General features: G+C 39.8%; 1 protein-coding gene across 1 annotated transcript; it reads left to right on the top strand.

Moving 5' to 3' along the window:
* Positions 1-1,305: 1,305 nt before the first annotated feature.
* Positions 1,306-14,746, top strand: LTV1 (LTV1 ribosome biogenesis factor). Its single transcript, XM_032651330.1, has 11 exons — positions 1,306-1,494; positions 2,493-2,624; positions 3,803-3,976; positions 7,856-7,943; positions 9,449-9,590; positions 9,955-10,210; positions 12,300-12,427; positions 13,343-13,482; positions 13,772-13,824; positions 14,017-14,217; positions 14,342-14,746. Exons 1-11 carry the CDS (start codon positions 1,492-1,494, stop codon positions 14,450-14,452), a joined length of 1,428 nt encoding a protein of 475 aa, XP_032507221.1. The 5' UTR covers positions 1,306-1,491; the 3' UTR covers positions 14,453-14,746.
* The last annotated feature ends 100 nt before the right edge of the window (positions 14,747-14,846 follow it).

Below are 14,846 nucleotides of genomic sequence, written 5' to 3'. Positions count from 1 at the left end.
GCTAGCATACCTAGCATACTACTGTTATCATTCAATATTGTAGGGGGAAATTTGTGCTTCAATGGAAAATGATGCATTTTTTTAGACAAGCAAACCCATCCAATTCTGACCTTTCTTATGCCTCAGCTTTAGTGTCAGGAAAACGTGAGATAATTCAGGTAAAGTGCCAGAACGTTACTTCATTTAAACAAATATTTATTGAGTATACATGCCAGGCACTATTCTAGGTCCTGAAAACAGTAGTAAATAAAACAGATCAAAACAAAACAAAACCTGCACTCATGAAGCTTAATTATAATGAATGTGTAGCACATAGGAGTGTTACGTATCAATATTATCCCTTTTACAAAGCATTATCCCAACACAAGTTCTGTGGTCCTAAATTGTTTCTATAAGTTTTACTGTAATAAAACTATAAATATTCTATAGATTTTATAGTAATAATAGGTAGGACATAAATACAGAATTCAAGATAACTCAGACATTGGAAAGACACCAGAAATTGGGAAGGGGAAATAGAAATTTGAGGAAAGGTCTGCTGATAGAACTTTGAATGCATTACTATCCTCTTTTGCCCAAGAAAAGCCATGAAAGCGCGCCAGCACCTACCTGAAATCTTAAGCAGGTGTGCTTATAGCTTATTTGTTTAAACTACTTTCAAACGTTTGAGGAATGGCTTGAGAAAGAATAAGCATTAGTTTCCACCTTCCAAGATAAGGTATGCAAACACCAAAGAGATTCTGAATATATTTTATTAGTCCAAATTCCTCTACTGTCAACAGAGTCTAGGGGGGTTTTGTTAACTGGATGTTTGAACGCAGTTCGTTAAAAATAAAGACCTGATTAAGCGTGGTGCAGCCTAAAATAGCAAGGCCCTAGGATCTTCCGTTGCTAAGGCAACCAGCTCCGCGCCGGCCCAAAGGAGAGGGAACCTGAAACCTCGGTGACCCGGGGGGGTGCCCACCTTCCTTCTGTGTACACAGTTTGTGTGTTGGTTTTTTTGTTTACGGTTGGGAATAGGCAGGGACTACAACTGTCGATGGGGATGCTAGATTCGTGGCTTCTGTTCTCGGTAGAGGGCGCTATATATAAAAGCAGTTCGCCTACAAACACCAACACCCCGTTTCTCGCCTCGTCGCAGCACAGACGCCCGCAACTCTCTTCCGCAGCTGATTTAATTTTGGCCAGAAAAGCCCCGCCCCCCCGGGGATGAGAACAGCCCCACCTGACAATAGCTTCTCGCGATCCTTGAGACGGCGTGAGCTTTGCGTAACTTCCGGTCGTGACGCTTCAGCCTTTCGGCGATTGGTCCGTTTCCACGGCCTGCTGCGTGACTTCCCGGCCGGTTCCTGGGGCAGCACGTGTGGAGTGGCGTGAAGACGCGGCTACCAGCTGGTCCTCAGTGGCGTTCGGGAGGTACCGTGTCACCTTCCGTCCGACTAGGAAAGAGCCGTCGCCCCTCTTCGGGGTGAGCGCCGCGAGGCTACAAGCATGGTGAGCAAGCCTCCCTTTCTCGGGGGTGGGGCGCTCTGGTTTGGCAGAGACCGGGTTCCTCTGGCGCCAGTGGCTACTGCGGCCAGGGATTGGGAGGGCTGGTCCGAAGGTGAAGACAGGCGGCTTGTGGCCCAGTGCCCCGGTTTGGGTTACCCTCACCACCCCGGGCAATGTTTGCAGTTTAGAGTGGGTCTCCCGCGGCCAAGCGTTCCTGGGGAATAGAGAGAAGAGAATGGCCTACTCTTTACCATCCCGCCGTCCCGAGAGGCCTAAAAACCTGTGACATGGGAAACAGACGCGCCACCCAGTGCTTCATGGGGTCGAGCCGAGAGGGAGTTGCTAGTCTCTCCAGACATTGGAATGGCAGGTGTCTGTCCCATCTGTTTGCTCTGGGGAAAAGGAGGGTCTAAGGTTGGGCCCGAAGCAAGGCGGCTTACTCAACTGGAATCATGCTTTCTCAGTTCAGAAAATTAAGGTTGTGTAGTGAAATAAAAACGCAGAAGGATAATGAGTCTTATTAAACTTAAGCTGTTGTGTCATGGTTTTAATAGTTGGTACAGGAACTGTCTTCCTCAGATTTTCCTGTGGCAGGCTCCTGTCATTCTGGTTCAGACTGTCAGGGATCTTCTCTGAGCACTCATTCTAAAGTAACTCTTGAGTTATTTGCACATCGCTGTGTTTTGTTTTTATTGTCTTTACCTGAAATCATGTTTTTGATGATTTGCTTGCGGAGAACAGGAACTTTGACTTACCTGTTGCTGTATTCCAGTGCCTACAACAAAGTCTGGCACAGGGTAGGTGCCAACAAACGTTTGTTGAAGGAAGGTAGTATACATTGTATTGAACATAGTTGATGTTTCTTGCCTTGGAAGTGCAGGTTTTAAAAATCTGTTGATCATAACATAACTTATTGAAGATGCCTATGTGGACTATATTATTCACTGTTCCGTTGTTGTTGTTCTGATTTACTTCATTATTCTGATTCTGTTTCTTTGAAGCCTCACAGGAAGAAAAAGCCCTTTATAGAGAAGAAGAAAGCTGTGTCTTTTCACCTGGTCCACCGGAGCCAACGAGATCCTTTAGCAGCAGATGAGACTGCACCCCAGAGGGTTCTGTTGCCTACACAGAAAGTGGGTCCTGTTCTATAGCTAATAAGTTTGTAGGTAGACTGTTGATCGTTTTTAATAAATTATGTGAGCCAACTGCTATTTTCAGATAACTGTGATCTTCTGGAAAACAAAATCTGTGATTTAATTTTCAGTAAATAATATTCTTTTTTTTTTTTTTTTTTTTGGCTACGTTGGGTCTTCATTGCTGCACGCAGGCTTTCTCTAGTTGCGGCCAGCGGGGGCTACTCCTCGTTGGAGTGTGCGGGCTTCTCATTGTGGTGGCCTCTTTTGTTGCAGAGCACGGGCTCTAGGCACGCGGGCCTCAGTAGTTATGGCGCACAGGCTTAGTTGCTCCACAGCATGTGGGATCTTCCCTGGACCAGGGCTCGAACCGGTGTCCCTGCGTTGGCAGGTGGATTCCCAACCACCGCACCACCAGGGAAACCCAATGTGTTCATTTTTACATTGTGCATATTTATTTTGTTGGATAAGTTATCTTTATTGGAGATGTTTAAATGAGCAGTCTTGTAGAGTAGTGGAAAATATTTACTAAACCATCAGTAACAAGGCTGCATGGTGTTATTTAGGGCACAACCGTATGCTTAGTCTCTGCTTTCCATAAGATCTTGGCGTTTCGTAACCCCAGACTGCATTTTGCGTCCTGGTCATCTCATGAAATATAAAACTCATGAATTAGCTTTAGAAAATACCAGGGAGCCTTTAAGAGGTTGATTTGGTAATTATCAGTCAGAGTATACTTGTTAAGTGTGGGTAATGTGAAAGGAAGTGTTGGGGAACACTGGCATATGTAGCTTTTTAGTAAAGCCAGTGGGTATTGTGCATTGAGAAGTTTCTTTGCATATAGATAACAAGAAATTGTAGTTACCTTTCAGTGCCCCCTAGTCTTCTAATCCTCCACATACATGATAAAACAAAGTGTGTGTATGTGTGTGTGTGTGTGTTTCTTGGCTTAAATTGTTGCCCAGAAATGTCTAGTGGAAGGAGGAATTTTTTTATTCCATTTTAATTTTATGTGGCATTTTGTGTTTCCCGAGTTTGTCAAGAATTCTTTGTCTCATTCCTATCAGCCAAAATGTTCATGGGCCATTTGTCCCCTGTTCTGAAAGCTGTGCTCATTGGAACGTTCCTGAGCCTTATCCTTGGAACAGGTACTAATTCCATTTTGTTTATTATCCTAGATAAAAGATGAAGAAAGGCGAGCAGAACAGAGGAAGTATGGAGTGTTCTTTGATGATGATTATGACTACCTGCAGCACCTGAAGGAACCATCTGGGCCCTCAGAGCTCATTCCCACAAATACCTTTGGTGTACCTTACAGGGAAGATGAGAAAGAAGAACCTTTAGCAACTTCAGTAAGACTTTTTAGCAATTCAAATGTGAGAGAGAGTGTGTGAGGAGCCATGAGTGAAGAACCACCATTTTTTAAATCAAGATAACTGGGGCAAGAAACGGTGTCAGTCTGAAGAGCACAAAGATAAGCCATGCCTTCGCTTAAAATTGTATATGTGTATGCACATACATACCATCAGGAGGGAGCAGGTCTCCTGTTCTCGGGTTGTTGAAAGTAACGGTTTTTGACAAGGTTGGAACTTTTAATTAATAATTATGGTCATGCTAGGTAGCACTTTTCAGTAGAAGAAAAGCTGCTGATGTTCTGTATGTTAACAGCTTAACTGTTTCAGCATCGTAAACTGCTCTAAGATAGACTTAACTTTTGTGGAACTTTTGCAGAATGTTCAGATCTTTAACGCTTGTAGAAGCTGCAGGCTAACCGTGAGAGAGAATGGAGGCAATAGATTGTAATGAAGTTTCTGTTGCTCTTCTCAACAAAAATGCAGTGCACTTTAATACTTACCTTTTAAGTACATATGAGAGCACACGTTTATATGAAATTAGTGCTCCTAATTTAAGTTCTATTTTCTTCTCCCTGCTTATGTTAAGGATGCCCATGTTGCATGCCTTTGTTATCTCATTTTTAATTTAGTATTAGTATAGAGTAAATTTCCCTGTGAAACTTTTATATCACTTGACACTTAAAAAAAAAGAAGATACTAATGTACTGTGTTTATTGACAAAAAGAAGAGATACAGAGGGCACCAGTTTCCCCTGCTTCTCATTCTCCAGTCCTATCATGGTCTAGACATTCTTTTCCTTGGGGAAGATAATCCCTCCAGTCCATACTTGTTGCTTAAGGAGAGTCAGAAGGGTTAGGTTTCAGGATATCATACCAAAAAAGAGATAATAACTGCACCTGTTCATTCACTCACTAGGTCATAGCTCTCTTGTGAGGCCTCATACCCCACTGCCACATCTTTAACAGAAGCTACTCTACACCTTCTTCCCCAAGGCTGTTGTATCAGTAATAGGATATATATCTTATTGACTCATTTCCTTCTACCACCAACTGAGGGAGGGGAGGTGGTCCAGTAGTGACTTAACATCTTTATCTTATGTAGTAAGAAAAGTTTTAATAAAGTCCTAACATTCTTCTGGCTGAATTGTGTTGGCCAGTAAAAGATTAGTTTTTAATTCTTAATTCATTTTGGGTAAAAGTAACCACTATCGAATTGGCTTTTCTAACAGAGTAAGACTCTTTCTTTTTCTTTTTGCCATGCCACGTGCAGCATGGCATATGGGATCTTAGTTCCCCGACCAGGGATCGAACCCATGCCCCCTGCAGTGGAAGTGCAGAGTCCTAACCACTGGATCACCAGGGAATTCCCCAGAATAAGACTCTTTACTGGACACTTCAGTGATGTTTATAAGGACGAGTGAATTATGTTTGAAAACAAGTGCCATTGGTTTTCTGTAGCATGATGCAAAAATATGGATAAGTCCCATGTGTTTCTTCAACTTTAAAGTAATTTGTAACAAACCACCAAAATTGAATAAACCAGCAATATTGAATATGCCCTAAAAACAAAAGCAGTGCAGAAAGACAGTGGAGAAATTAGTAATGCTTGATTAGTCCCTAATTTTCACTTGAAGGAAAGCAGGTGCTGCCACAGTGGAAAGCAGTTGGGCAAACCTCATGTAGTTCGGAACCACTGCAATCACTAAAAAAAATTACAGTTCCCTTTTTTAAAAAATGTAATCACTATCTACACTTTAATTATGTATATGATTCTTTGACTGTTTTTCATGATTTGAAAAATATTTCCAAAGGTAATTCATTAAGCGCAAGCTGATCCTCCCTTTTTTTTTAAACCCCGGTCTCCAAGGATAATCACAAAGAGCATCTTAAATATATTTTACCACAATTTTTTAAAAATTAATGTAATATGCACCAAAAATCATTAAATTATGCACTTTAAGTGGCTGGATTGTGTAGTATGTGAACTATATCTTAGTAAAGCTTTTTTAAAATAGGATTCTACAGCAGAAAGCCAGATCTTTCTTTGTCCATGTTTATGCCACCGAAAAACTCTGGAAGCCATAACAGCTTACTAGGTATGCACTGATGCTCCTCAGAGGCTTCCATTTCAGCAGGCTCTGTCTGTGAGCCAGTGAGAATGTGTGCCTCTGCTTCCTGCCTGCTGCTAGACTGAGGACGGTATGGTGGGCAGGTCCACAGACAGAGAACACCTGGTGGTGACTCTCACATTATTAACTGAGTGGTTGTAGGGATGAAACGAAAGCATAAGGACCGGTCAGAAAGTATGTGCCAGCACATGTTGAAGTAGATTGGATGATTTGCAGAATGAGGGGAGTTAACATGAAGGAAAGTTCCAGAACAGTAATCAAGAAGGGCTTCATGGTGAAGGAGGGAACTGAGCTGGTCCCTAAAAGGGTGGCGTTGGGAATTCCCTGGCGGTCTAGTGGTTAAGACTAGGGCTTTCACTGCCATGGACCCAAGTTTGATCCCAGGTGGGGGAACTAAGATCCCACAAGCTGTTCGGTGCAGCCAAAAAGAAAAAAAAAAAAAATGGGTGGGTTCTATTAAAGAGAGAAGAAGGACCGTTCCAGTCAGAAAGAAGGGACATATTGTGGGTCATCATGTCCAGCACATGTGTGCTCCGTAAGTTACTTTGAATTATTCCATGATGTGAGGAACTGGACTTGATTCACATGGAGGTTGCATTATTGAGTAACAGGATACATAGAGTAGACCTTGAGATTATAGTGCCTTGAAAATCAGGAGTGAAAAAACCTGTTAAAAGTTCGGGAAGGTCATATTATAACATTTTAAGGAGTCTTAACCTGGCAGTAATATGAAGATTGGACTAGATGTAGACTAGGCAGCAGCTGTGGTCGTCTGTGTCCTGGTTAACCGTAAGTAAGATGGTGCCCAGAGGACAGGTGTGAAGTAACTGTATACAAGAGAGTTCAAAGGGATGGGTGGTTAGAAATGATTTACGACCACCCTAGGATTTAAGCAGCCAATTTGGATAAAAGCTGTGCCAGTACTAGAGATTAGGACGTTATCTCTGGTTTAAATAGGAAACGATTAATTTTGTTTTGAAATTTGAGGACAGTGGAGTTATGAGACCTGGATTTGAATCTCAAAACCCCACTTAACTAGTCTCAGGCAGGCATGCCACTTAACCTTTCTTAGCTTGTGTTTCACTGAAACATGCTGATAATTCACGGGGTTGTAAGGATTAAGTGGGATAAAATACTGGAGAAAGCTTTGTGAAGTATGGCAGGGAGGTTGCTTTTGAGATAATGATGGAATATACATGTTTAAAATATGTAACTGGAGCACAAGTGAGAGACAATGCAGAATGTAGTTGTATTAGTAGGATTGCTGTAACAAATTACCACAAATTACCACTGGGTGGCTTAAAACAACAGAAATTTATTCTGTCACAGTTCTGGAGGCCGGAAGTCTGAAAGTAAGCTTTCAACAGGGTTATTCCTTCTCGGGGCCTCACAGGCAGAATCTGTTCATGCCTGTCTCCTAGCTTCTGGTGGTTACCAGCAGTCCTTAGTTTTCCGTGGCTTGTAGGTGCAGCGCTCTAGTCTGCCTCCATGCGTTCACATGCGTTCTCCCCGTGTGTCTTGTCTTCACATGGCTTCGTTAGGAGGACACACCGGTCAGTGGATTAGGCCCCCCCCATCGCCCAGTGTACCTCATCTTAATTGGTTACATCTGTAAGGAATCTGTTTCCAAATGATGTCATATTCTGAACTCCTGGGTGGACATGAATTTTAGGGGGGGGCATTTCAACTCTTCGTAGTTCAAAAGTATTTCTAAATAAACCTAACCATTGTGTAACTTCTTTTTCAAGACCACTGGAATTAAATTGCCTTCCTCAGTGTTTGCATCAGAGTTTGAAGAAGATGTTGGATTGTTAAATAAAGCAGCTCCTGTTTCAGGTGTGTATAATTTCTTTAACTTTTCAAGTGGATAGAGCTGTGTTTTACAAAAAGAAACGTATAGTAATGATATAGGGTTTTTCTGTCCCTGGTAAAGAGCTTAAAGAATTGAGATGTGTTTGAATTCAAATTAGAGATCAGTAAATTAGGAAGGGATGACTGTGATCTTCGTCCTTTTCTTTTATTGCCATCAAATTCTTAGTCTTTAAAGTTCCTATTTGGAGAGGAAAGTGGGAAAATCATTTTAGGTGATCTAGTAGGGGAATTTTAGCCTAGCCTAACCTCTTACAAAGGAAACAATGATATTCAATAAGCCTTACATTCATATAGTGCAATCCTGAAAATAATCTGTTAGCTTTCAGAGTTTCTCCCAAGTGTGTAGAAGTATTTTATAGAAATCCATTTTACCGTCTGTTCCAGATACACCAAAAATTATAATGTTTGTTTTTTTGCAGTACCAATACTGTATTTTAGAACAAACACGGAAGTTCACAGAAGTGGTGTTTGGTATTTCCTGCTAAATTACCTTAGTTATTGACTAACATTTGCCATGTGGCATTCATTCCTTAATTCATTCTACAGATTTCTGAATTGCCACTATGACCATGTTTGGGTTAAATCAGAATAAAAGCATAATCCCTGACCTCAAGGAATTTACCATCAGTTGGGAAAGATGACAGTAAATGGGAAATTACGATTATAGTGCAAATGAATAAGTAGTGGTGAGGCACCAAACCCAGCCTGGGGGAGTTGGGCAAGGTGTACTAGAGGACATGAGGCAAGGTTGATTTCTCAGGTAGAACTTAGGCAGGTGAATGAAGGAGAGTGGCGTGGGGAGGAGAGGATATTCCAGACAGAGGAAACTATGTGCAAAAACAAGAGAACACAGATACAGGAACCTGCACACCTTTTAGCATGCCTGGAATGAAAGGTAAAGATTAATATGAAATGAGGCTGTAGAGTCAGACAGTGGCCATTTTGTAAAGGGTGTTGGAAGCCATGTCAGTTTACAGGTTTGAACTTGAAAGTTTTTGTAGGACTCTGTAGTAATTTTAGTAATACATATAGAAGAAAACAGCTGAAGAAACAGGTTGGGATTTTTAAAAATCTCATAGTCTGAAAAGAAAAAGTTTCACAGGCTACAAATACTAAATTTATTTCTTCTAACAGGTGAGAGTTACTTCTAACAGGTGAATTTAAAGCCCAGTTTTTCTGTGGGTAAAAGCTTTGGATTTTGCTAAATAGACACAGCTTAATGTTGTAGATCTATCATGAAAGTTTTTACTAGTGGGTATTGAAACCAGAGGGATTTTTTTCTTTTTTAAATTTTCTTGGAGTTCTCTATCTCTGTGTCTATTCCTGAGCTGAACTTTTTAAAGTTTTTAATCATTGTTTTATCCTCAATACATAGGCAGAGTCTGGCATATAATAGCTACTCAGATTATGTTAAGTGAAGGAATCATGCTTTCTTGGAAATTATTGCTCAAGTTTTGTTTTCCTTCTAGGACCTCGGCTGGATTTTGATCCTGACATTGTCGCGGCTCTTGATGATGATTTTGATTTTGATAATCCGGATAATCTACTTGAAGATGATTTTATTCTTCAGGCCAATAAGCCAGCAGAAGAGGAAGAGGGAATGGAGATACAGTATGTGTGGTTTGTTTTGAAGCAGGAATGACCTGACTGTTGCTTCTTCTGTAGGATAGTAACCATTAGACGTTATAGCTGGAAGAGGCCTTCGAGGGCATTTAATCTGAGACTTCTGATTTTAGAGCAGAAAATGTGAGACTTGAGGTCTTTACAAACCATCGACAGATGGGGCTAAAGTCCAAGTTGCTTGATTGCTAGTTCATTACTTTTCCAGCCAAACCAGACGGGTCAAGCAGCACAGCTGTTCCTGCCTAAACAAGAATCCTGCCTCTGAAATACCCTCAAATTTTACTTGTGCAAAGTCATTTGGTTTGTTGTTTTTCAAGTTGTTTTGACATTTAATTTATGGCTCTGCCTTTAGGAAATCTGAGGCTGAAGATGACAGTGAGTGGGAAGATGTGGATGATGAGAAGGAAAGAGATAGTGATGATGATAAATATGACCCTGCAGGCTCATCAGATGAGGATATGTCTTACCCTGGAAAACCTCTTGGGGCTGTAGAAAATCACTTGTTCTGGGAAGAAGAAACGAAAAGTCGCTTTACTGAGTATTCTTTGACGTCTTCGGTCATGAGGAGAAATGAACAGCTGACCCTACATGATGAGAGGTTTGAGAAGGTAAACTCTCCAAATAAGGGGCCTTTTAATACCAGTTCTAGTACAGTTTATGACATTGGAACCCAAAGCTAGAACTTTCAGCGTTAGAAACAGACTATGTCTTTTATTAAAAGAGTGCATAAAACCACCCCAGTTTTAATTCTGGAAAGAATGTGTATAAGTCAAAAGGTGACTGGTCAAACCTCCTGACTTCCTCTTAGAATCTGATACTTCGATTCTGAACCTCTATGATCCCAGTCCCTAAGATTATGCTGTCTTCCTCAAGCATTGGCCTGAGCATAAACAAAATTCCATTGCTTTCCTTTTTTTTTGAGTGATTTTCATACTGTTAATATCTCAGGGCCTAAAGTGGTATCTGGCATATGGCAGGGAGTCAGACTGTTGAGTAAATTCCTTCAAGGTGAATCTAAGGTAAAGGCTCTGACTTTGCTGCCTTTTCACTAAGTACTCATTTCCCTCTTCTCTCCAAGCAGTAGGCAAACTATTAGTAATAACCTCACTCTTGAGGAGTTGTATCATCCCCTGCTTATTCTTTTACAAAGCCCAGCGGAGTTAACAGCATTGGAATAATACAGTAAGCATCATCTAAACCAGAATGAGATTTGTACATAAACAGGAGGCTCTTTAGTTACATGGTCTTTTAGCTTGCATAATCAATGAATTTGAAAATATCTGTGAAATATCATGAGGTAAAGATTTCTGCCTAGCATTTTGTTCACCAAGCTGAACAGAATAACTGCTTTTCATTTTCATTTTTAAAATTGAAGTATAGTTGATGTACAATATTATGTAAGTCAGAGGTGTACAATATAGTGATTCACAATTTTTGAAGGTTATATTCCATTTATAGTTATTATAAACTATTGGCTATATTCCCTGTGCTTGCACAATATATCCTTATTTTATACCTAATAGTTTGTACCTCTTAATTCCCTGCCCCTATATTGCCCCTCCTCCCTTCCCTCTCCACTGGTAACCACTAGTTCGTTCTCTATATCTTTGAGTCTGTTTCTCTTTATTTATGTTCACTAGTTGGTTATATTTTTTATATTCCACCTATAAGTGATATCATACTGTATGTCTTTCCCTGTCTAACTTATTTTACTTAGTATAATACCCTCCCAAGTCCATCCATGTTTTTGCAAATGGCAAAATTCCATTCTTTTTTATGGCTGAGTAGTATTCCATTGTGTGTGTGTGTGTGTGTGTGTGTGTGTGTGTGTGTGTGTGTGTGTGTGTGTGTGTACACACACACACACACCACATCTTTATCCGTTCATCTGTTGATGGATACTTCATATCTTGGCAATCATAAATAATGCTTCTATGAACACTGGGGTGCACATATCTTTTCAAGTTAGTGTTTTTGTTTCAGATATATACTCTGGTGTGGAATTGCTGGGTCATATGGTAGTTCTATTTTTAGTTTTTTGAGGAGCTTCCATACTGTTTTCCACAGTGGCTGCACCAATTTACATTCCTACCAACAATGTACAAGGTTCCCTTTTCTCCACATCCTCACCAACATTTGTTATTTGAATTCTTTTTGGTGATAGCCATTCTGTCAGGTGTGAGGTGATATCTCATTGTTTTGGTTTGGGTTACCCTGATGATTAGCGATGTTGAACACCTTCTTATGCGCCTGTTGGCCATTTGCTTTTCCGCTTTGGAAAAATGTCTCTTCAGGTTTTCTACCCATTCTTTAATTAGGTTCCTTGGTTTTTGTGTTTCTGATGTTGAGTTACATGAGCTGTTTATATATGTTGGATATTAATCCCTTACTGGTCACATCATTTGCAAAAGTTTTCTCCCATTCTGTACGTTGTCTTTTTGATTTGTCAGTGGTCATTTTCATATTAAATGGCAGCCTGTATTCAGACCAGATGTCAGTCTGCGAGTGCTGAGTAGAATGTCTTCCACACCATACTGTTATGGTGCTAAATCCCTGCTAACACTTAAATGGTAGTTACGATCCTCCTAGGGCTTGAATATTGTACGGGAGTAAAAGTAATGTAAAAATACCATTTAAATGCTATAGTCTTAAAGAATACATTCATTTTTCATCTTATCTTTTTTCTTTATATTCAAGTTTTATGAGCAGTATGATGATGATGAAATTGGAGCTCTGGATAATGCTGAATTGGAAGGTTCCATTCAAGTAGACAGCAATCGCTTAGAGGACGTTTTGAATGACTACTATAAAGAGAAGGCGGAGAAGTACGGTGACTTTTCCTTGATTACTTCCTTTTTTTCGTTTCAAATAAAGTCTGTAATCGCACAGCTGAATCTAGAAAATAACCCAGTCAAGATCCATGTTTAGAAAATGTATGTTTTCCTTAACCTTTGGCTCCCATTTTGCTATTAAGAGTTCTGAAGCTGAATATAACAGTGGGTGGAAACATACTGAGAACCACTTTCTCTATAGGTTTGACCTGAGAGTCATGGAATAGCTGAGGGTTAGAGTACAAGGTCATGTTCCACCTGGAGAAGGAGATGGTGCTTCTAGCCTCTTTGGCTGAAGAATTATTCTGACTTCTAAGTATATGCACTCTTCATCTTCCTGAAAAAGGTGTTCTGAGAAGTACATCAGTTTGTCTCTGCAGCCTGATTAGCATAACTTTCTATCCAAATATTTGGTAAATCATCATCCACATCAAGGTGATTTCTCTGAGAGAAACTAATGAAGTGTTTACATCTGCTAGAAAGGTCTGATGTTCCCTGATCACTATCATATGTAGATCCCAGAGCAGGACAAGGGCTATATTCTTTGAGTGAGTTATTTGAATACTTTGAAGAGGCAGATGGGCTGATGCTTTTCAAGGCTTTAAAAAAGATCATGTTATATAGGAAAGATGCCATCTTGTTTAATGTGTTAAAACCTTGCAAAGACACAGATAAAATTTTCCTTCCTATCAGCAGAATGTATATCCAAAACCTGCTGTAGAGGAGAGGCAAGCCTGAGTAGAGCTGATTTTGACAGGAAGTGACAGATGGGGCAAATGAGTTTGTGGATTTTAAAAAATGTTGTAGTTCCCTAAGCTCTTTAAGTGCAGTTTCAGTAACGTAACAGTGTAATAATGGGTGGTATTTTTTTCCCCTCCTCTATCTTCATTTTTAAAACTCAACCAAAAGTTGTGTAAAACTGAATACTCTTGAACCCTTCGAGGATCAGGACCTGCCAGTGAATGAGCTCAGTGGGTCTGAGGAGGAAGAGATTGTTACTGTAGTTCTTGAAGAAGCCAAAGAGAAGTGGGACTGTGAATCTATTTGTAGTAAGTATCTTAGTGTCCATTTTACTGCTAAAAGTGTGATAGTAATTTTAAAGTATTGGGTACATCAACTTCTTTGGAAAAGTACATATTTGTGAAAATGATTTTGAAAAAATAATATTTCAGTAATTGAGTTGTAATTGACACATTTAAAAACATAAGAGACTCCATTGTTATTTTGAACTATGAAAACACTAAAGTGAGGAATATAGGAGGAACTCAGTAATGTTTGGCTGAACTGAAAGTATACTTATTGATACATGATTCTTGTGTGTGTGTCTGTTTTTTTAAGGTACATACTCAAATTTATATAACCATCCACAACTTATCAAGTATCAACCAAAGGTAAGTCCTAGTGTCCTGAGCTATTCAAAATATGCAGTGCAGGAAATGGAGTGTACAAATTATTTTCTCACAGTAGCCCCTTTGTGGCTTGCAACACCATTATAAAAAATGGTACAACAAAAATGTGCCAATAGTGAGCTGTTTTTTAATAAGAGTGGAAAAAACCACAATGCCATTTGATCTTTCTTTCAGCCCAAACAAATCCAACTATCTTCTAAAACAGGAATACCTCTCAATGTCTTACCTAAGAAAGGACTCACAGCAAAGCAAGTTGAACAAATGCAGATGATTAATGACAGTGATCTGCCTAAGGTGTCAACCCAACCACGTTCTAAAAATGAAAGCAAAGAAGATAAAAGAGCAAGAAAGCAAGCTATAAAAGAAGAGCGCAAGGTAAAGTATTTTTTCAGATGTGAGATTTAGAAAGAGCTGGGGTGGGGGTGGTCACGGGAATTTTCTTCTGTAAAGTCAGTCTGCATCAGTGTGAAGATCTGAATAACAGCATATTCTTGCACAGGAACGGAGAGTGGAGAAGAAAGCTAACAAATTAGCCTTCAAACTGGAGAAAAGAAGGCAGGAAAGAGAGCTGCTGAACTTGAAGAAGAATGTTGAAGGTCTAAAACTATGACAGTGGAACATTTCAGATAAGGTGCATTCCCCATTACGGGCTCTTTGTTATGTACAGTAATGAACGAGGATCGTCAAAGAGATAAAACTGTTCGCTCTGCAATTTTTACTGGCAGATATTCAAAAGAAAACTACAATATTTGTGTTTATACCAGTAAGTTTTCTCTGCCAGCTGTCTTGTAAATATTGTACTATTTTTAAATTTAATATTATAGGCTTAAATTTGCTTAAATAAATGACTTCATGGACATGAAATGTTTGGATAAATTAAAGGAAAATGTCTTCATAACTTAAATGGAATTGATTTGTTCTTCATTTATTTGTGTGGTTGTTCCAGTTGCCTTTTGCAGATGTTCTCAAATATTTCTTTGAAATCTCTCCACTCCTTTTCAGTA

This window comes from Phocoena sinus, chromosome 12 (genome assembly GCF_008692025.1).
Source record: "Phocoena sinus isolate mPhoSin1 chromosome 12, mPhoSin1.pri, whole genome shotgun sequence".
Taxonomy (NCBI): Eukaryota; Metazoa; Chordata; class Mammalia; order Artiodactyla; family Phocoenidae; genus Phocoena; species Phocoena sinus.
This window is presented reverse-complemented; position numbering and strand designations above follow the sequence as displayed.

What these genes read in the sequence shown, in the direction of transcription:
- LTV1 (XM_032651330.1), top strand. An exon ending in TTCTGTTGCCTACACAGAAA is followed by an intron (nt 2,625 to 3,802) that starts GTGGGTCCTGTT and finishes TTATTATCCTAG; the next exon opens with ATAAAAGATGAAGAAAGGCG. An exon ending in TAAAGCAGCTCCTGTTTCAG is followed by an intron (nt 7,944 to 9,448) that starts GTGTGTATAATT and finishes TTTTCCTTCTAG; the next exon opens with GACCTCGGCTGGATTTTGAT.